We start from the raw sequence: 22,363 nt of genomic DNA on the forward strand, positions 1-22,363 counted from the left end.
CAGGTGTCTATCTTTCTCTCCTCCTCTCTGTCTTCCCCTCCTCTCTCCATTTCTCTCTGTCCTATCCAACAACAACAACAATAATAATAACTACAACAATAAAACAACAAGGGCAACAAAAGGGAATAAATAAAATAAATATAAAAAAAAAAGAAAAAAAAAAAGACTTCTCTGCTTGAGACTTCAAGGTCCTACGTTCAATCCCTGCTAGCAGCATAAGCCAGAGCGGAGCAGTGTTTTGAGCAGGTAATAAAATAAAAATAAGCCAGGACTCTACAAGGTGAACACATCCAGCTAAGCATCTGGGCTGGGAGGTTATTTAAGCTGAGAAGCGGGTTCGGAGCTGTAACCGCCTCTCTCCCCCACTGGGTTTCCGCTGGGCGGCTTCCTTCACCGCCCTCACATTCCGGACCCTTCCTTCTACCGCAGGGCCCTGTCTTCCCAGCCATCGCTCAAGAGCCAGGGGAGAAAGCACGGCAGGTGGAGCGCAGGACTTGAACGCCTGAGGTCCCAGGCTCCCAGCACCACTCACAGCCAGAGACGAGCCAAGTCTAGTCAATAATAACAATATTATTAATGATGATGATAGTAATAATGATAGTCTGTGCTCCAAATGCCAGCAATGCAAGGCGGAGAGGTGCCTGTCCTTGTCCCCAGGTCGCTCAGCCCCTTAACACACCATAATGCACTTCGGGTCTGCCTTCTCCTTCTCCTTCTCTTTCTTTCTCCCTTTCTTTCTCTCTCTCTCTCTCTCTCTCTCAACAGCTGCAGGGGAGCGGGGGCGCTCTGTGTGTTTCGCTGAAGGATGTTGAGCACCGTGCCTGGCACAGAGGATAGATGGATGAATGGATGGACGGATGGACGGACAGATGGGCGGACGGATGGAGGCAGGCAGAACGCTTGGCTGTAAGAACGCCAGAAGGGGAGCACGGGGTGGGCGGGGTGAGGCGCAGGAGGGGGAGCAGGCCCGGCCCAGGTGCTCCCGGCAGAGTTGCGGGGCGGCGGGAAGTGGGTCTACGCACCTACTGGAGCCGCGGACGGGAATGGGAAGGGGCAGCGCAGGCTCTCGCGGGGCCGGTCCCCGCAAACCCGCCCCAACCCTGACTGCTCCCCGCGATGCCGGGGGCCCCAGGACCGTCCCGGCCCCGCCGGAGGTGTCCCGCGAGCCAGGCCCAGCGCTCCGGCACCTGTCCGCCTGCGTCGGGGGTCCCACAGTCCGCTGGGCGGGGAGGCCCCGGAGCTCGGGCAGGAGGCGCCCGCGGCCTCCCCGGCGGGGAAGGGGCCCCGCGCACCCCGCGCCGCCTGCCCGCCCGCCTCCCGGGCGGCGCCCCCTTACCTCAGGGCGCACGTAGGACACGAAGGAGGGTTTGGGCGCCTTGGTGCCACCGACGCCGACGCCCTTCCCCAGCATACCGCCGCTCTGGGCAGCAGCGCAGCGCCGGAGCTGGGACGGACGCTGGGGTTCTGGCTCCCGCAGCGGCAGCGGCCGCCTGTGCTGGTGGCCGGGGCTCCGCCCATCCCCAGGGCCGCTGCGACCCCGGCGCCGCCCGCATCCGGCTCCGCCGCCGAAACCGCTCGCCCCTCCCAGAGGCGCGGGCCCCGCCCACTCGCCCGGGGCCTTCGCTTCTTGACCTCAAGCCACGCCCCCAGGGGAGAGACTCGAGGAGATTCACCTTCTGGGATAGGCTCTACTTCAACAAAGCCCTCCCTCAACTATACTCTGATTGGTCAGAAAATGCTGTAGCTTGTTACTCACGCCAAACGCCCTCTTGAATGAGTTTCAAAGGATGTTTCCACTGACCAATCGAGAGACCGCTCTCTCCGGACTCACTAACCATTGGATAACAGGAACGTCGCAATCGTCCAATGGTCCTGCGACCACTTCGTCGGGAGCGGAGGTGCGGTGCACCCTTTCTCTTTTTTGTACTTTTTAACCCGGGCATTTGTTTATTGGAGAACTGCGTTTTTTTCTCCGAATAAGGTGTGGCCAGCAGTTGTTTATTCGGGATTCGCACAGTTAAGCCAATTGGAGAGGGACAGGGACCCACATGGAAGAAGTTGTTCATTTCTCCCCTTACATGCTGTGGTTCTCTGCACTTGGCGCTTTGAGGGCAAAATTTAGGAGTTTTACTTAGGTGTGTCTTATCGAAGTTTTAGTAAAATGTAGTTTGCACTGGACAAATGGCTCAGCTGGGAGAGGTGGGGACTTGCATGCCTGAGACTATTGGTTTGATTCCCGGAGCCCTTTGTACCACATGCTGTTCTGGCTTTTCTCTTATGTGAGCTGCTCGCTACCTCATGAAATCTAAATAAATCTGGGTGGGGGGGGGGGTCTTAATCTCACTGTGTGAATCGCACATCTACATCAGGCTTATTGTTTTGAATGTAAACAAAAGACAAACGATGACAGACACTTAGGAATCGTTTTGAATGATAAAAGACTATTGGTCGGTCTCTCCCTCCCTTCTCTCCTCCCCTTTCTCCCTCCCTCTGCTCAGCTCTGGTTTATGGTGATGCTGACTGAACTCAAAAACCTTAGAACCTTATGCATATCATTTACATAATCGTTATGCTGTCTCCTCAGTCCCATTGATTTAATTTTTTTCCAAACTTTTGTTTCACATTTGTAATTGAATGTCAAAATCCCAGAAAAGATGTATTTATTTATATGTAATAATTTGATAGGGTAAAGAGAAATTGAAAGAGAAGGGGGAGAGAGGTGGAAGGAAAGAGACCAGCAATGTTTCAGTCTCTTGAACCTTCACTTCTACCTACAGGTGGGGACCTGGTACTTGAACCGGGATCCTTGAGAATGGAAATATATGTGCTCTATCCGTGTGCCACCATCTGCCTCCCAAGAGATTTCTTTTATCTGCTTTCCCAAGTTAGCTACAAAAGCTTAATTTTGCGGGTTAAGCGCAGGTGGCGCAAAGCACAAGGACCGGCATAAGGATTCCGGTTCGAACCCCGGCTCCCCACCTGCAGGGGAGTCGCTTCACAGGCGGTGAAGCAGGTCTGCAGGTGTCTATCTTTCTCTCCTCCTCTCTGTCCTCCCCTCCTTTCTCCGTTTCTCTCTGTCCTATCCAACAACGACGACAACAACAATAATAACTACAATAATAAAACAACAAGGGCAACAAAAGGGAATAAATAAATAAATAAATATTTTTAAAAAGCTTAATTTTAAACAAAAATTGCAAAGAAAATCCATTTGTATTCTACATTTTGTGTCAAGCACTGTGAGATGCTGATAATGAAAAAGACCCAGTTCTCAAGAATTTCAGTCTAATGGAAAAAAAAAAGCTGATAGTAAATATTCGCAGGGTTTGTTTGCACTGTGCTAAGCATTTGTACTGTAATGAACTATAGTGGCTTTCTTCTCCCTACCAAGTTCCCCTGAACCCCGTTACCAAAATCACTGCAAGTAACCACAGAATCTAAATGAAAAATAGTGTACTTCGTTTTCCAAAATACTTTAGATAAGTTTTGTAGCCTTATTTCCAGAGATTACAAATTGCCATCCTTGTGTGTTTGTATACAGCAACATTGTAACAGCATCACTGAGCTGCAATATATCCAGTCCAATGGTCCAAAAAGAAAACGAATGCAAGTGATTTGCTCAGTTCCCGTGTCTAGTGATTGGCGGAGGTGGGATTCCAGCTCAGGTTTTTCTGATTTCAAAATTCAAGTTCCTAGTATTGAAAGTATACCAATTAGAAAGGAGCACCCTGAAGGTGGCACGATAGATGGAGCATTGGAACTCAGGCATGAGTTTCTGAGTTCAATCTCCTGCATAACTGTCTGGTTGCGTGCTGGAGAGAGAAGAGACCAAGGAACTCCTGATGGAGCTGGAACGCAAATCTTTATTCATGCGGACCCCCGAAGTTGGGTGCAGGCACAGCGGGTTTAGGCCACGTGGAGCTAACAAAATGACCACCCCCCACTATGCCCACCAGTCCTTCTCCAGGTCGGGATTTGGAAGAGAAAAGAGAGCAAAACCGGAACAGCAGTGGGCTTCATAGGGCAAAAACCTGAAGTGGCAAGTAGGGTAGGGATTGACTAGGAAAGGGGGTGGAGAGAGGCAAAAGGCATGCCGGAAAGGTGGAGGCGTCCTTAGCAACTGTTGCAATGGTTTTAACTGAATTAGCAATACCCTGAGGGGATAACATGGTGGGGATCTGTAAATAATACTTGCATGGAAACAAATGGTTTGTGAGCCCTGCCGATGTTCAACCACATCTGCACAATTTCCCAACACAACCTGTGCCAGGATGATATTCTGGTTCTTTCTCCCCATCTCATAAATAAGTAAATAAATAAATCTTTTTGGTATTTTTTTTTTATTGCCACCAGGGTTAACACCAGGGCTGGGTGCTGACACTGTACATCCACAACTACCAGCAGCCTTTTTTTTTTTTTTTCTTTTTTCCTTCCTTCTACTTTGTTGGATAGGTCAAAGAGAAATTGAGAGGAGAGGGGAGATAGAGGAGAGAGAAACATAGACACCTCTAGAAGTAACTTAAGCACTCCTGAAGCATCCCATCTGCTGGTGGGGGTTGGGGTCTCAAACCCAGTTCCTTGTGCACAGGAATATGTGCTTAACCAGGTGTGCCATTGTCCAGTCCCCAATCTTTTCTTTTTGAAGAAAGGAGCACGTGGGGCCAGGCAGTGGTGCTCCTGGTTAAGCGCACACACTATAGTGTGCAAGGGCCCATGTTCAAACACCTGGTCCCCATCTTCAGGGGGAAAACTTCACAAGTAGTGAAGCAGGTCGGCAGGTGTCTGTCTCTCTCCCTCTCTATCTCTCTCTCCTGTCTCAATTTCTCTCTGTTTTTACCCAATGGTTTATAAATAAATAGAAAGAAAGAAAGAAAGGCAGGCACAGTGAAAGAGTGGTCAGTGCTATTTGGGAAGGTGAAGTCAGGTTTCCTAAAGAAAAGGGCTCCTATTGGGCAGGGGAGATACCATAATGTTTATGAAAAGAAACTGTCATGTCTGAGCCTTCAAGGTCCCAGGTTCAGGCCCCCACACCACCATAAGCCAGAGCTGAGCAGTGCTCTGATAAAAAACAAACAGGGACGGTAGTGCAGTGGGTTAAGCACACTCACCGGGAAGCACAAGGACTGACATAAGGATCCTAGTTGAGCCCCCTGGCTCCCCACCTGTAGGGGGGTCACTTCACAGGTGAAGCAGGTCTGTAGGTGTCTGTCTTTCTCTCCCCCTCTCTGTCTTCCCATTCTCTCTCCACTTCTCTCTGTCCTATCTAACGACGATGACATCAGTAACAACAACAATAATAACTACAACAACAATTAAAAAAAAGACAAGGGAAAATAGATAAGTAAATACAAAAAAATTTAAAAAAGAAAATCTCGGGAGTCAGGCGGTAGCGCAGTGGGTTAAGCACACGTGGCTCAAAGCATAAGTACCAGCATAAGGATCCCAGTTTGAGCCCCTGGCTCCCCACCTACAGAGAAGTCGCTTCACAGGCTGTGAAGCAGGTCTGCAGGTGTCTTTCTCTCCTCTTCTGTCTTCCCCTCCTCTCTCCATTTCTCTCCATCCTATCTAACAATGACGACATCAACAACAATAGCAACTACAACAACAATGAAAAACAACAAGGGCAACAAAAGGGAAAATAAAATAAAAGAAAAGAAAATCTCTTTAAAAAACAAAACAAAACAAAAAACAGGGAGCCGGGCGGTAGTGCAGCAGGTTAAGCGAATGTGGTGCAAAGCGCAAAGACCTGCTTAAGGATCCTGGTTCAAGCCCCGGCTCCCCACTTGTAGGAGAGTCACTTCACAGTCAGTGAAGTAGGTCTGAAGGTGTCTTTCTCTCCCCCTCTCTGTCTTTCCCTCCTCTCTCCATTTCTCTCTGTCCTATCTAACAATGATGACATCAACAACAATAACAACTAAAACAACAATGAAAAACAACAAGGGCAACAAAAGGGAAAATAAATTTTAAAAAAAAGAAAAGAAAATCTTTAAAAAAAAACCAAAAAACAAAAACCAGGGAGCCGGGTGGTAGCACAGTGGGTTAAGCACATGTAGTGCAAAGCGCAAGGACCTGCTTAAGGATCCTGGTTCCAGCCCTAGCTCCCCACTTGAGGGGAGTCGCTTCACAGGTGGTGAAGTAGGTCTCAGGTATCTTTCTCACCCTCTCTCTGTCTTCCCCATTTCTCTCGATTTCTCTCTGTCCTATCTAACAACAACGACATAAATAACAACAATAATAACTACAACAGCAATAAAAAAAACGAAAAGGAAAAAAATAAATATAAAAAAATTTAAAAGGAAAATCTCTTTAAAAAAAAAACAACGAAAAAACAGGGAGCCGGGCGGTAGTGCAGCTGTTTAAGCACACGTAGCACAAAGCTCAAGGGACCCACTTAAGGATCCTCGTTCGAGCCCCCAGCTCCTCACCTGTAGGGGAGTTGCTTCACAAGCCGTGAAGCAGGTCTGCAGGTGTCTCTTTCTCTCCTCCTCTCTGTCTTCCCCTCCTCTCTCCATTTCTCTCTGTCCTATCCAACAACGATGACATCAGTAACAACAACAATAATAACTACAACAACAATAAAAAAAAAAAGGACAACAAAAAGGAAAATAAATAAATAAAAGAAAATAAAACAAACAAACTTTCTGGTTGGGGTACTAGCTTAAAGCCCAGGACTTGTATCAATCAAGCTCTTGGATCCCAAATATGCCCAAGCAGGGTTCTCTTCTCTCTCATTCTCATGAAATAAGACTTCAAAGTGCACTGATGATGGATATATCAGAGAACCAATCATCATTAATTAATTATAAATAAATATATACATATGTATGTATACACATAAACATATATATTACAGTCTGAGCTGCCCCGGCCAGTGGGGCGGTGAACAGGGGCTAGGAACCTCGGGACCTGGAGTGACAGGGACAAGAGACGTGAAAGAATGACAGCAAGAAAGGATTCTGATCAAGCTGCAAAATTTTATTGTGTTCACAGGCATTATAAGGCTTTGGGGAAGGGGGGAGTGCTGAAGGAGGAGGAGGAGGGGGAGCAATCATCAAAGTGGAATGTTCCTTGCATCATACAATGGCTGAAACCATGTTTGTTACCACAACTATGTGTTGTGTCACTTGATTTCTGATAAATGGCCTACCTGAGGGGAAATGGCCTGCCCGTGGGGGAAATGAAAACTTGTCTCGAGGGCTTCCATTGTTTCAAAGCTTATCAAGCAGAGAAATGGCTTCTGGCATCTCCTCCCTTCGTTACAATTTAACTGAGGCAGGCAATGGAGGGTGAGGGGTAGAGACCTTAACAGCAGTTTTGGTGGGCATTAACCAGAGGGGTGAAGTATTGACCCGATTCCTCCCGCGGGGTGAATGCAAAACCAGTCTTCCCGCATCTTATAAGGCTCTTGGTGTCTTTTTGGGGAGGGGAGGCAGAGCCACAGTTTCCAGGCAAACAAATTTTGTTGCTGACACCAAGCTCCATGCAATCAGGTTTGCTTCACGGGGGACTCAGAGGCGGACTATAGGGTCCTCCCCCTGCAGTGCTTTGCCTCGCACCCCTTACTGGTGTCTTCGCCCTGCCAAGGTTGGATGTCTCAATGCATAATTCTGAGTTTTATGCCATCCGAAAAGGAGGTCTGTCACCCTCAGGTTCAGCCAGGCCTCTGTCAGCCAAGTCAAGCCTGTGATAATGTATTTGTAAGGGTTTTGATGCCAAGGAGTCAATCTGCCGTTTTATAAAATCAGTAATCTTATTGAAAATAAAGGGTCCTAAGGTAATCATTAACAAAAGACTAATCAGGGGTCCCACGACTGAAGGCAGCCAAGTAAAGAAGGGGGAATTCATCCATAATTGTGCAGAGGAAGGGTCATATCTATTTCTCAAATCTCGACTAAGTGTTTGTAGGTTTTTAACATTTTCTTCTATAATTCCTGATTCATTAATGTAAAAACAGCATTCTTCTTGTAAAGCTAAGCAGGTTCCTCCCTTTTCTGCTGTAAGAAGATCAAGGGCTCATCTGTTCTGTAAGGTAACCTTTGCCAGGGATGTGATCTGTCTCTGTAGTGACTCTAGACTGTTTGTAGTGGAATCTATGACTTGTTGTAATTTGTTAGAAAAGTCATGGGAGGAATATATAGAGTGTCCTAGTGTGCCACCAGAAAGTCTAAGGGAAGCAGTCAGTGGATGTGATGTCCAGGGGAAGAAACACAGCACATCTGGTCCTCTGGTGGTTGTCAGCGCCAACTGATGAAATTTTTCTTCTTCATAGAGGGTCAGCTGTGGAACAAGCAAAACTAGGAGGCAAGGACCTGGTAGAGAAGAATTGACATGAAAATATAGGATGGTGTTGTGCCAAAACACAGAGGAGGTACATACACATTAGGTGAGGTTCCTTGAACATGAGAAATATTTTGAGAAAAGTGAGAAGTCAATAAACATGCAAATATGAAGTCAGCAGTGGTAAGTCAGCAGAAAGAGAAGACTTGGATAGGCTGGTGTGGTTAGCTGGAGTATATACTGCCATGGCATCCTTTGTGGTAAGGACTTGCCAACAGGGACTCTGTGGATTTTGCAAGAGCAATAATGTCATCCACCATAATAAAAGGAAAACAAAAATGGACATCCAGTGTTGAAAAAGGAAAAAGAATATGTCTCTATGACTGGAAAAGTGGGTGGCTTTGTCAATGAGATACAATAAATGGACAATTCGAATTTTTGTAAATATTAAAAAGGCTTAGTATAGTTACTTCATTGACACTTTAGCCAACTGAATACTGGGGGGTGCATTTCCCTTTTTTTTTTTAATTAATTGAGCTTAAGGGTTAGTTTTTCTTGTTTGAGCCGTAGCCCACATAAATTTGGAAAAAATACCAACTGAGAAAAAAAAATGTTTTTGTTTACTAAACATGGGCAGGTGAATTACATCAATCTGCCAGAGAACATTGGCGTTTATCAGTGGAGATTAATCTTAAAAGTCTGAATAGCAGAATCTTAATTAAACAATGCAGGAGCCAGTAAAGTGCTCTCACTATGGCAGGTCAAACGTTAAAATTTTAAGAGGCTTGTAAAAAAATGAGGGAAAAATTTTAGGATATGAGTGACTTTAGGAGTCATCATACACCCATAAATAAAAAATGAAAAATGTTTAGTTTTAAATCTTACCATATGAGCAGTCAATTCTTCATGTGCAGATGTACCTATAATTATTTCCTTTTAGAAAGCATTCAGTTGTCATTGCCCTCCACCCTTGTAAGTTGGCTGGGGTAATTAAGGCAAAGCTGCCTTCTTAAGACACATAAGTAGTAGGGAATTGGATGGTAACGGAGGGGGTTAAGTGCACGTGGCGCAAAGCGCAAGGACCTGCTTAAGGATCCCAGTTTGAGTCCCCAGCTCTCCACGTGGAAGGGGGGGTCACTTCACAGGCAGTGAAGCAGGTCTGTAGGTGTCTGTCTTTCTCTCCCCCCTCTGTCTTCCCCTCCTCTCTACATTTCTGTCTGTCCTGTACAATAACAACAACAATAACTACAATAACAATGAAAAACAAGGGCAACAAAAGGAAAAATAAATATTTTAAAAATTAGAAAAAAAGACACACAAGTAGTGCTGTCACACAGTTACACTCAGACACACTTGGAGAGGAGAAATCAAGTGTTGCTGCATTGGTAGAGTGCACACATTACCATGCTATTAGGACCTGGGTTCAAGCCTCCAATCCCCATCTGTGTGGGGGTGAAAGTTTTTTTAGCAATGAAGCAGTGCTGAAGGTGTCTCTCTTTTTCTCTCTGTCTCTCATCTTCTATAAATAAAGAAAGAGATAGTACAGTGATTATGCAAAAAGACTATGCCTGAAGCCCCAAAAGTCCTAGGTTCAATCTCTGGTACCACATAAGCCAGAACTGAGCAGTGCTCCCATAAAAACAAACAAAAAAAAAATGACTGATGGAGTGCAAAAGGTGGAAGATGGAAGGTCTGGCTTCTGTCATTACTTCTCTACAGGACATGGGCATTGGCAGGTCAATCCATACCTCCATCCTGTTTCTATCTTTCCCTAGTGGGTTAGAACTATGAAGAGGTGAAGTTCCAGGACACATTGGTTACGTTGTCTGCCCAGAGAAGTCAGGATGGTGTCACGGTAGCATTTGCAACTGGGTGGCTGAAAGGTGGTAAGATATAAAGCAGGTGAAATTGTTTAATAAACAGGAACCTAAATGTAGAAATAGAGCAGATGACAATAGGAATCTTAGGGAGGAGAGAAGGCAGGAAGTTTTAGTTATGTTCCTAGGGGATAATGACTTTAATCATTTTTGCTTGAGCTTGATAGCTAACATGCAGGTAGACTAAAAATATTATCTGGGAAGATGATGTCAGAGTCAAGAACAGGGTCCGAAAGCTCAAATTTTGGTCCATACCACTAGAGAGGGTGAAATGTTAGGGAAAATGACCAGAGGGTTCTGGACTCCCAATTCCATTAAGACCCAGAGAGAGAAGAGGAAAAAAGAAGGACATTTGGAAGTAGTAATAGGTATAGGTGTGACTTAGAAAGGAAGAGAAGGCAGGACCATAGGAAAAAATGGGCAAATATATAAAAATATTGATAAGTTATAGAAATAATAGCTCATATCTGTGACCTTGGGAGAACTACTACAGTTTCCAGTGGAGGGAATGGGGACACAGAACACTGGTGGTGGGAACGGTGAGGAATTATACCCCTGTTATAAGGTAATTTTGTAAATCAATTTTAAATCACTAATAAAATAAAATACTGATGGCAGGGGCTAGAGAGTAATCACTGGGTTAACCGCACATAGTACAAAGCTCAAGGACCCACGCAAGGATCCTGGTTTGAGCCCCAGGCTCCCCACCTGCAAAGGGGTCACCTCACAAGCAGTGAAGCAGGTCTGCAAGTGCCTCTCTTTCTCTTCCCCATGCTATTTCCCCTTCCTCTCTCAATTTCTCTCTGTCCTATCCAGTGTGTGTGTGGGGGGAGGCCTCCAAGAGCAGTGGATTCGTAGCCAAGCCCCAGCAATAACCCTGGAGGAAAAAAAGAAAAGGAAAGGAAAGGAAAGGAAAGGAAAAGAAAGAGAAAAGAAAAGAAAAGAAAAGAAAAGAAAAGAAAAGAAAAGAAAGACTAATGGCCAGGTGCCTCCCACAATCCTCCTCTGCACCCTGAGCTTCCCCAACAAAATTTAAGACTGTTGTTGCCACCTCTGGAGCAGCAGCCAGGACCCCAGCTAAGGATCAAGGGAGAGTGGGGAACTTTCGGTTTATCTTATGGGACTAAACTTTTGATATATACTATACTCAGACTTTATGGACCTAAACTAGTGTACTCTTAACTCTTGATGATAGTTGCTTATTTTGCCTTTTACCTGCTTCACCCTAATAAACCTTGTATTGTTTAAGCCCACTCCCAGCTCCCCGCTGTGAATCCTTTTAGGCTCCGCAGCAGTCCCCCAAATTTCTTTTAAGTTAAATAACAACAGACTTGAACCTGGCTGGGTCCTTGCAGTTGGTAACATATGTGCTCTACTAGGTGCACCACCTCCCAGCCCCTCAGAGGTTTCTCTGCTTTTAAACTTTTGAGTTTTGAGCCATAAGAATCACGACTGAACCCAGCAGTGTATACATTTTAAAGCTATAAATGATACGTAGCATTGAACTTGGGAGAATGAAGTTCCAAGTTCAGTCACTGGCATCACATGTTCCAGGGTGATACTCTGGCTCTCTCTCTCCTCTCTCCAATAAATAAATCTATAAATAAGGTTGGGGATATAGCATAGTGGTTATGCAAAAACACTTTCATGCCCGAGGCTCCAAGATCCCATGTTGAATCCCCATCACCATTACAAGCCATAGTTGAGCAGGTTTCTCATTTAAATAAATAAGTAAATAAATAAATAAGTTATATATAAGGTAGTTATATATATATTCACATCTATAGTCTTTACATGGGTAATATATATAACAATTTAAACAATATCTTTTTATTCTTTACATTTTTCACATGAGACAGAAAGAGAGAGAGACAGATAGACACAGGGTGCTGGGCAGTGGCATACGGGTGAAGCACACATAGTACAAAGCCCAAGGACCGACACAAGGATCCCGTTTCAAGCCCCAAGCTCCCCACCTGCAGCGAGGTCACTTCGTAAGCGGTGAAGCAGGTCTTAGGTGTCTTTCTCCCTCTCTATCTTCCCCTCCTCTCTCAATTTCTCTCTGTCCTATCAAAAAAAAAAAAAAAAAAAATCGGGGAGTCGGGCTGTAGCGCAGCGGGTTAAGCGCAGATGGCGCAAAGCACAAGGACCGGCATAAGGATTCCGGTTGGAACCCCAGCTCCCCACCTGCAGGGGAGTCACTTCACAAGCGGTGAAGCAGGTCTGCAGGTGTCTATCTTTCTCTCCTCCTCTCTGTCTTCCCCTCCTCTCTCCATTTCTCTCTGTCCTATCCAACAATGACAACAACAATAATAACTACAACAATAAAACAACAAGGGCAACAAAAGGGAATAAATAAATAAAATAAATATTTTAAAAAATCGAAAAAAATGGCCGCAGGAGCAGTGGATTTGTAGTGCTGGCGCCGAGCCCCAGCAATAATCCTGGAGGCAAGAGAGGGAAAGAGAGAGAAAGAGACTCAGATTATCACTTCAGTACATAAGGTCTAAAGGATCCAAGAGAAGACCTCAGGCATGCAGTCTGATACTTCACTAATTGATTCACCTCTAGAGTTTGTTTTCTTTAATTGAGACCAAAACAACAGCATTAAATTTTTTTTCCTTTTGTTGCCCTTGTTATTTACTGTTGTTGTCGGATAGGACAGAGAGAAATCAAGAGAGGACAGGAAGACAGAAAGGGGAAGAGAAAGATAGACACCTGCAGACCTGCTTCACTATTTGTGAAGCACTGCCCCCGCAGGTGGGGAGTTGGGGGGGGGGGGCTCAAACTGGGATCCTTACGCTAGTCCTTGTGCTTCACGCGCTTAACCCGCTGTGCTAACCTCTACCTTCACCATTTTTAAAAAATATTTTCATTAATTTTACAATTAATTTTACATAGAAATTGAGGACGGGGGAGAGAGACAGAGACTTCTATTTTTTTTTAATTTATTTATTCATGAGAGACAGGAGAGAAAGAACCAGACATCACTCTGGTACATGTGCTACTGCGGGATTGAACTTGTGACCTCATGGTTGAGAATCCAATGCTTTATCCACTGCGCCACCCCCCCAGACCACTACCTTCACCATTTTAAGGAGGACAGATAAGCCAAACAAATAGAGCTTCAATTTTAAAACAAAATGCCTGGCCATAGTCAGTCCCAATTGGTCCAGGCCACCAAGGTCTGTTCCCAGTGCTGCCCAGGCTGTGGCATCCTAGGTAGAGGCTGCTGAACCCCCACCGCACCTCTTTAGAACACACCTCAGCATCAGCCTTGGCCAGTGAGAACACTGGCAGCCTTTGAGACAAGGAAAGTGCGCCCTCTACAGGGGTAGTTAAAAAGTGGTGGAGAGGAAGGTATTAAGAGTATGTACCTCTCAGGCAAAGGTTTTTTGTTTTTTTTTTAACTTCTTTCCTTAATTTTTTTTTTTTAGGATATATAACCTTTACAGTAATATATCTTCTGCTATATAAATAGATACCAAAAGGAAAGTTATAAAGTATAATATTTGCAAATGAATTTATGTGCACAAACTTAAATTGTTATAGTATATTTAATATCATTCAAAATAAAAATGGCCTGTGGTCCGGGAGGTGGCGCAGTGGATAAGGCTTTGGACTCTCAAGCATGAGGTCCCAAGTTCAATCCCCCGTAGCACATATACCAGAGTGATGTCTGGTTCTTTCTCTCTCTCCTATCATTTCTCATGAATAAATAAATTAAATCTTTAAAAAAAAGTGGCCTATGCAGAACAGTTTAAGAAACTGTCTTAGTATGGAATATGAATCACAGTAATACAATAAAAGTTTGTGTTTCTCAGATGATCTCTGAAAGCAAAGTCTTAATACAATAGACTCCCAAATGCTATGAGTGCAAGACCTGTGAGGACAACTATTAAAAGTGATTCTTGGAAGTCAGGCGGTAGTTAAGCGGGTTAAGCGCAAGTGGAGCGAAGCGCAAGGACCTGGCATAAGGCCCTGTTCGAGGCCCCTGCTCCCCACCTGCAGGGGGCCTTTTCACAAGCTGTGAAGCAGGTCTGTAGGTGTTTGCCTTCTCTCCCCCTCTCTGCCTCCCCTCCTCTCTTGATTTCTCTTTGTCCTATTTAACAACGACAACATCAAAGGCAACAATAACGACAACAACAAGGGCAACAAAATGTGAAAAAATGGCCTCCAGGAGCAGTGGATTAGTGGTATAGGCACCAGGCACCAGCGATAACCTGGGGGCAAAAAAAAAAGTCTTTGGGAACCGGGCAGTGGCGCAGCGGATTAAGCGCACATGGCGCGAAGTCCAAGGACCAGGGTAAGGATCTCTGTTTGAGCCCTCGGCTCCCCACCTGAAGGGGGGGGGGCACTTCACAGGCGGTGAAGCAGGTCTGAAGGTGTCTTTCTCTTCCCCCTCTCTGTCTTCCCCTCCTCTCTCCATTTCTCTCTATCCTATCCAACAACAACACCAGGAATAACAACAACAACGATAAACAAGTGCAATAAAAGGAAAAAATAAGAATAAAGTTTCTTTAAAAACAATAGTCCTTGACTTAATATTCGACCTTTTTTTTTTTTTTTAACCAGAGAACTGCTCAACTCTGGTTTATGGTCGTGCATGGGATTAAACCTGCTGCGACTTTGTAGCTATGTTTGCATAACCATTATACTATCTCCTCAGCCCCCTTTTGAAACCTTTGAAAGAAAGTTATTATTCTATTAGGATCATAGATAAAGAGGAATGAAGCGGGACTCTTGATGAAGGGAAATAGAACAATGTTAATACATCAAGAAAATTAAATTAATGCCTACAGCAATTTGCCTAGGAAAAGGATTTTAAAAGGAAAGAAGGAATGGAAGATGAAAGGGAAGAAGGAAAGGAAGTTGTAGCCATGGAATCAGTTCAGTGGATAGATAGCAGGACTTGGCATTTAGCAAGTCTCCAGCATATAGCAGAATTGTGCCTTGATTTCTCTTTCTCACCTAAACTTACTATTTTAAAAATATCTGTATGCTTGTTTATTATGAGACTGAGAGGGGAGAGAGAAAAACCAGATCACTGCTCAGTTCTGGCATAATGTGGTGCTGGACGTTAAACGTGGGACCTCTGGGGCCTCAGACATACTAGTTCTGTGCTCTTAACAGGCTGAATTTTCTCTTTGGCACAAGATAATTCTCTTAAGGTTTACTTTTTACATATTACATATTTGAGAAAGAGCTGTAAATGAGACAAAGAGAAGGGGATATGACACGTGCCAGAATAAAATTCTGCTTCTCGGGGCCAGGTGGTGGCACACCTGGTTGAGCACACATATTATAGTGCACAAGGACCCGGGTTCAAGCCCCTGGTCCCTACCTGCAGGGGGAAAGCTTTTCGAGTGGTGAAGCAGTGCTGCAGGTGTCTCTCTGTCTCTCTCCCTGTCTACCTCCCCTCTTTCTCTCAATTTCTGGCTGTCTCTATCCAATAAATAAAAAGATAATTAAAAATTTAAAAAAAAAGAAATTCTGCTTCTCTCTCTCCCCTCTTCTTTCACTTATTTAAAGTAAAACAAACAAAACCAAGGACTGGAGAGGTAGCTCACCAGGTAGATTCCTGCACTTTGATTGTTTGTGCCTGGCATCATGTGAAAGGCACTATGGCAATAGAGGAAACTTGGGTCCTGTGGTGTCTCTCCCTGTCTATCACTCTCTATCTGAAAAAAAAAAAGTGGGCCAAGATGTGGTACAGTGGCTAAAAAACTAGACCTTCAAGCATGAAGTCCCCAATTCAGACCCCTACATCGTTTGTGCCAGAGTGATGCTCTGGTTCTCTTTGTTTCCTCTCCTCCTAATAAAAATTTAAAATATATACACTATATATTTTACAATGATATAGTGGTGAAATAATGTATGTATGAGACCCTTGGTTCTAAATAAATAAATAAACAGTAAATAGTATTTTATAGAAGTGAAGACAAGCTATTATCTCATACTTCTAGTAACATTTTATTTTTTATTTTTTAAATTTTAACCAGACCACTGCTCAGCTCTGGCTTATGGTGGTGTGGTGCTAGGGATTGAATCTGGAACATTAGAACCTTAGGAATGAAATCCTTTTAAAAATATTTTTATTTGTTTATTGTTAGATAGAGAAATTGAAAGGTGAGGAGGAGATAGAGAAGAAAAGAGGCTGAGAGACACCAGCAACCCTGCTTCACCACTCATGAAGCTTTTCCCCTGTAGGTGGGGACTGGGGACTTGAACATGGGTCTGTGTGCACTGTCATGTGTGTACTTAATCAGGTGTGCCACTGTGTGGCCCTGAGATGAAAGCCGTTTTACGTAACTACTACATTTCTCCCTAGCAACATTTGAAAAATATTAATGTGTGTGTTGCCAGGAATCAAACTTCAGACTTGCATGCCAAGTCTGCAGTGTACCCTTGAGCAACTTGCTCAGAGGAGCTTCTAGCAGCTCTGAGACTTGAAGCTGACTGCACTGACTTGCACTGTGAAATCTCCTTCACTTTGCTCCCCAGGGTTCTTAATAAGGAGACAAAAGCTATCCTCTTCTTTTTTTTTTCTTTTACAGATTTACATGTCAACAGGGGTTTAAATCCATACCATTCCCACCAGCAGAGTTATGAATCTTCTGCAATCCACCATATTCCCCTAAGGTTGTGGACATGGGCCAACTATATATATATATTTTGCCTCCAGGGTTATTGCTGGGGCTCAGTGTCTACACCATGAATCCACTTCTCCTGGAGGCCATTCCCCCCCCTTTTGTTGCCCTTGTTGTTGTAGCCTTGTTGTGGTTATTATGGTTGTTGTTGATGTTGTTCGTTGTTGGATAAGACAGAGAGAAATGGAGAGAAGAGGGGAAGACAGAGAGGGGGAGAGAAAGATAGACACCTGCAGACCTGCTTCTGTGAAGCTACTATCTGCAGGTGGGGAGCTGGGGGCTCGAACTGGGATCCTTATGCAGGTCCTTGCACTTTGTGCCATGAGTGCTTAACCGCTGAGCTACTGCCCGACCCCATAATTTTTTTTTTTTTTTTGATAGGACAGAGAGAAATTGAGAGAGGTGAGGGAGGTAGAGAGGGATAGAGAAAGATAGACAGCTGCAGGCCTGCTTCACCGCTTATGAAGCAATCCCTTATAGGAGGGGAGCTGGAGGCTCAAACCAGGATCCTTGCATGGGTCCTTATGCTTTGTACTATGTGCACACTGCTTGCCTCCCCCCGCCACAATTTTTGTCTTACTGACAGCAGCAGTTTCTGAGCTACTTGGCCAGAGTGAAGGAGACATTGTCCAACAGAGCAAAATGGAGAATTTTTTTTTATTATCTTTGTTTATTTATTGGATAGAGACAGAAATTGAGAGGAAAGGGGGAGTTTGGAAGAAAGACACCTACAGCACTGCTTCACCACTCACAAAACTTTCTCCCTGCTGGTGGGGTTCAGGTGCTCAAACCAAGATCCTTACACATTGTAACATACATGTTCTACCAGGTGTGCCACAACCTGGCCCTGAGAATTTTCTTTTTGTTATTTTTTGGCTTATGGTATAGGCCAAATAGGCAACATCTATGACCCTGGAGGTGGCACAGTAAATAAAGTATTGAGCTGGCAGGCCTGAAGTCTTGAGTTTGATACCTGGCATCATGAGTGCCAGAGTGATGCTATCTATGGCTTATCCTTTCTTATAAATAAGTAATTAGTCTTTAAGGACGAAATGGCAACTCCCTCCCTATTTTTGAAATGCAATAAAATACCTCAAGTTTTATTCATGGACTTGGAGTCACATTGAAAATTAAAAATACAGGGGCCGGGCAGTAGCGCAGTGGTTGTTAAGCGCACATGGTGCAAAGCGCAAGGACCAGCATAAGGATCGGGGTTGGAGCCCCCAGCACCCCACCTGCCTCAGGCAGGTCTGCATCTTTCTCCCCCCATCTCCCCCTTCTTTCTCAATTTCTCTCTGTCCTATCCAACAAAAGCGACAACAATAACAACAACGATAAACAACAAAGGGGAAATATAGCCTCCAGGAGCAGTGGATTCGTTGTGCAGGCACCCAGCCCCAGCAATAACCCTAGAGGCAAAAAAAAAAAAAAAATTAAATTAAATTAAAAATACAAATGGCCTTTTCTCAAAGGCATCACTAATGGAATCACAATAATTTAAAATTTGATTAAAACATGTAAATATATCAGTAGGACACTGCCATAATTAGACTGGATTACTTCTGTATCACTGAAGGGTATGAACTTCTAAAGTTAATTGCTGAAAGAATTCCTGTTTTGAGATAAGTAATGGGATAGTCTATAAAAAGGCTGTGACCATTGGTCTCTGAAGTGGTATTGGCCACATGCTGTACATCTTCTGTACCAAGAACCATTGCTGAGCACATATAGGGAAAAAATTCTCCACTGCAGTGCTTGAGGAGTGCACATTCAACAGGGCATATGACTTGGGAACAGAACACTTCAGATGAAGTTCAGCAATAACTGGCAGAGACCTTGGATGAGAGGTAAGTCAGGAATGAATGACAGACTTGTCAAAGAAATGCTGTATCTGAATTCCACATAGAGTAACAGCATGATCAAATTCAAGTTCATCTTCATGACTTGAATTGCCTGGCAACCAGTCCCCAGGAATAATTCATCAGGCCCTATCAAGTTATCTCCATAAAATAGTGCTCTTTTAGCTATAACAAGAAGACAAAAATGGCTATATACTACTGACACTGACACTTGCTTGGCACACATTCCAATCAAGGAAGTGAGTAGATGCAGAAATCCTCTGAAGGCCTCTGTTTTTTTGTTTTTTTTTTTAACCTTTATTTATTTATTTTTTTGTAATTCCTTATTGGGGAATTAATGTTTTACATTTGACAGTAAATACAATAGTTTGTACATGCATAACATTTCCCAGTTTTCCATATACAATACAACCCCCACTAGGTCCTCTGTCATCCTTTTCTGAACTGTATTCTCCTCCCACTCCAGAGTCTATTACTTTGGTGCAATATGCCAACTCCAGTTCAGATTCTACTTGTTTTTTCTTTTCTTATCTTGTTTTTCAACTTCTGCTGGGAGTGAGAGCATCCCATATTCATCCTTCTGTTTCAGACTTATTTCACTTAACATGATTTCTTCAAGCTCCATCCAAGATCGGCTGAAAACAGTGAAGTCACCGTTTTTAATAGCTGAGTAGTATTCCATTGTGTATATAGACCACAACTTGCTCAGCCACTCATCTGTTGTTGGACACCTGGGTTGCTTCCAGATTTTGGCTATTACAAATTGTGCTGCTGAGAACATATGTGTACACAGATCTTTTTGGATGGGCATGTTGGGTTCTTTAGGATACATCCCCAGGAGAGGAATTGCAGGATCATAGGGTAAGTCCATTTCTAGCTGAAGGCCTCTATTATGCTATCTCTTGGGCTAAAAGCTTCTCAGTCCTCAGAAAGTTCCCATTCTATTTTTTGAATTTTAATTTTCTTCTTCTTTTTTAATTTTAAAGTTACAATACTTAAAAACTTCTTGGTAATACATAGCTTAGATGTTTAAAATCCTGCTTCCAAAGCATGAGCAACGTAGGGATGTGCTTCACGCTGTGAGAAGGGGTCACGGACAACCTGGAGCCGTGAAGCCCAGTCTGGCCTCAGAGTGCTGCCGCAGGTGGTGCCATCAGAATTCATCCATCTTTCTCTGCAAGGACTGGAGCATCGAATCCATGTCTTGTGCTGAGCCCCAGATCTTCCTGAGCACTTCACACTCATGCTCATTGGCTTACTCCAGCTCTGCATTCAAATTGCAGCACACCAGGGCCTTGGATTCCTCCAGCACGACTGGATTACACAAGGGCAGCTCCTTTATTTGAACCATAGCTTCTTCTTTAAAAATTTTATTTATTGGGAGTCAGGCAGTAGTACAGCGGGTTAAGTGCACGTGGTGCAAAGCACAAGGACCGGTTTGAGCCCCCAGCTCCCCTCCTGCAGGGGAGTTGCTTCACAAGTGGTGAAGCAGGTCTGCAGGTGTCTATCTTTCTTTCCCCCTCTCTGTCTTCGTCTCCTCTCTCGATTTCTCTGTCCTATCCAACAATAATGACATCAATAACAATAATAACTATAAAAACAATAACAATATAACAACAACAAGGGCAACAAAAGGGAAAATAAATATATTTTTAAATTATTTTTTATTAATTCTTAATGTTATTCTATTGATTGAACCATAACTTCTTGGGCGAAGGTTCCAGGCTAGAACACCTGGGAGACCAGGCCTTGGCCGCAAGCTTCCTGTGCTGTCAGCTTTTGCCCGTTGAGCAGCATTTTATTAGCAGATACTCCACCTATAGTCTGAGGAAACATCACAGTGGAACAGCCATCTGGACTCTGTCCAAAGGTTGTATGTTGTGTTTGAAACCAAAAGCCTTCTTGTTGACCCAAATTACATCACAAAGGGATTACAATAATAGGCTTCTTAAACTGAATAAAGTATTCACAAAGTTCCTGATTGTTTTGGCCATCTTAATGCTTTCTCTTTTCCTATCGTCTGTCAGATGCTGTGTGAAATAAATCAAGTCCAGGCTGCAGCAGAAGACACTGTCCATGGCACTAAGCAGCACCAGCTTGCTGTCATCAGCAGCTGCAGTGCCTAGGGCACGCTGCACTTCCTTCATCACCTCTGGATTTAGACTTATTCTCTGAGGATTTGGTTGATCGCAAGATGTGGGTGAAGTCATCCTGCTTGCTTCCTGACAGCAACATCTCTATTATCGATAGGAACTTTCTGTTTGCCTCACACTGAAATGCAACTGCCTGTCAAAAGGCTTTTTCTTCTGTCAATAAACTTCCTCTTCCTGCTGTCACTCCAGTGACCAATGTCTGTAAGTTGGCTGTCCCGTTGGCTATCCATGCCTCCATAAATGGAGATGTGCCTTTTCCATTAACTATTATGCCCATGGTCATGGTTGCCGTCACAGGGCTACATACCTGAGGCACCAGTGTGTATATTCGGGGCCTGCTCCCCATTCTAGCTCACTCTGCACTTGGGCCCAGTAAAGCTCCCACCGGCTTTTCGGCTGCCACTTCACGTGCCACAGTGTCTTCCTTTGCCTGCTCCATGGGGTCCAGTTTCTCAGGGCTCTTGTTCTGAAAGTCATCCTGCGGTCCTGCTCTAACGGGACTTGTAGTCATGAGAATCTTTATACCTGATTTTAGGAGGTCCATATTCTTTCAGTTTGAGAGGGAGGGAGTTGTGTTTTTCCCGAACTTCTGGCTGGCAGCAAATAACTGGGTGTTCTTAGATTGATGATCTTGGCCAATTACTAGTGATTTCAGAGAGGTCTTAGAAGAGTTGTTGTAGATCTGAAAATCTATTTCCTGGCATTGTTTGGAGACGTTCTATTTGTTTTGGTGAACGTGTCCTCTTTCTGTTTTTCTGTGTGATGTTGGTTAAAATAATGAATATGTTCCTCACAGTTCACAAGATGCTGTTCTGGTTCCCAAGTATAATCCTTGATGTCATAACCTTTCCATTGAACTAAATATTCAGTCTTCTTCTTCTTCTTTTTTTTTTTTAGATTTTGACAGTTTAATTTCTCTTAACTATAATTCACTTTTTGCAAATTAGGAAACACAATTGAATTAAAACAGCCTAATCCTCTAGGGATTGAGGCTGAATCTTGTCATCTTCAACAAAATGAATGACATCACAATAGAGTGATAACAACTTGTTATAACTAAATAACAACCACTTATCTACATTTCTTAGGATACAACCAAAAGTTCAGTCCTTAAAGGCATGATATACAGAACATCTTGATCTATCAACAGTGAGGACAGAATGATTCAAAGTAGTGGCCAAACTACTAGTAAAGCAGATTAAAGCTGGCCAACGAGAAAGTGTTTGCATTGTGAAAACTTATTCTGACACTGCTGTTAAAAAGAAAACAAGTTCAGGGAAGAAAATCCTAAAACTGGGGGAAAAAAAAGACACAGAACTAAATTCACTTTGTGGACATATTAATTACCCTAATAAAATATTATTTCTGTACAAAATCATGTCAACATAAGTTATGAGTAATGTCAGATAAACTGCCATTGGTCAATCTGTATAGTCAAAAAATTCATAAAAAATAAAAGAAGAAACCAAGTAAAAAGAAATTACAAATATACCAGTATGACACTGGATTTTGCCAAGGTCTTGCTTATAGTAGAACATGAAGTTACA

General features: G+C 43.7%; 1 protein-coding gene, 1 long non-coding RNA gene and 1 pseudogene across 3 annotated transcripts in view; 1 reads left to right on the forward strand and 2 right to left on the reverse strand.

The window, feature by feature from the left end:
* Window positions 1–1,585, reverse strand: part of MTMR12 (myotubularin related protein 12) — an 83,938-nt gene extending 82,353 nt beyond the window's left edge. The window contains exon 1 of one of the 2 annotated variants that reach the window (XM_016191469.2): window positions 1,337–1,585. In XM_016191469.2, coding sequence (XP_016046955.1) covers window positions 1,337–1,411 — 75 coding nt within the window. In that variant the 5' untranslated portion in view covers window positions 1,412–1,585. The remainder of the gene's footprint in view (window positions 1–1,336) is intronic. The other variant, XM_016191466.2, reaches the window with a different exon arrangement.
* Window positions 1,585–20,999, forward strand: LOC132538597 (uncharacterized). Its single transcript, XR_009549939.1, has 2 exons — window positions 1,585–1,898; window positions 20,691–20,999. It is a non-coding gene; the product is annotated as an uncharacterized LOC132538597 (long non-coding RNA).
* On the reverse strand, window positions 19,817–22,277 carry LOC103120147 (chromodomain Y-like protein; annotated as a pseudogene).
* Between the last annotated feature and the right edge of the window lie 86 nt (window positions 22,278–22,363).

This window comes from Erinaceus europaeus, chromosome 5, assembly GCF_950295315.1.
Source record: "Erinaceus europaeus chromosome 5, mEriEur2.1, whole genome shotgun sequence".
Classification (NCBI taxonomy): Eukaryota; Metazoa; Chordata; class Mammalia; order Eulipotyphla; family Erinaceidae; genus Erinaceus; species Erinaceus europaeus.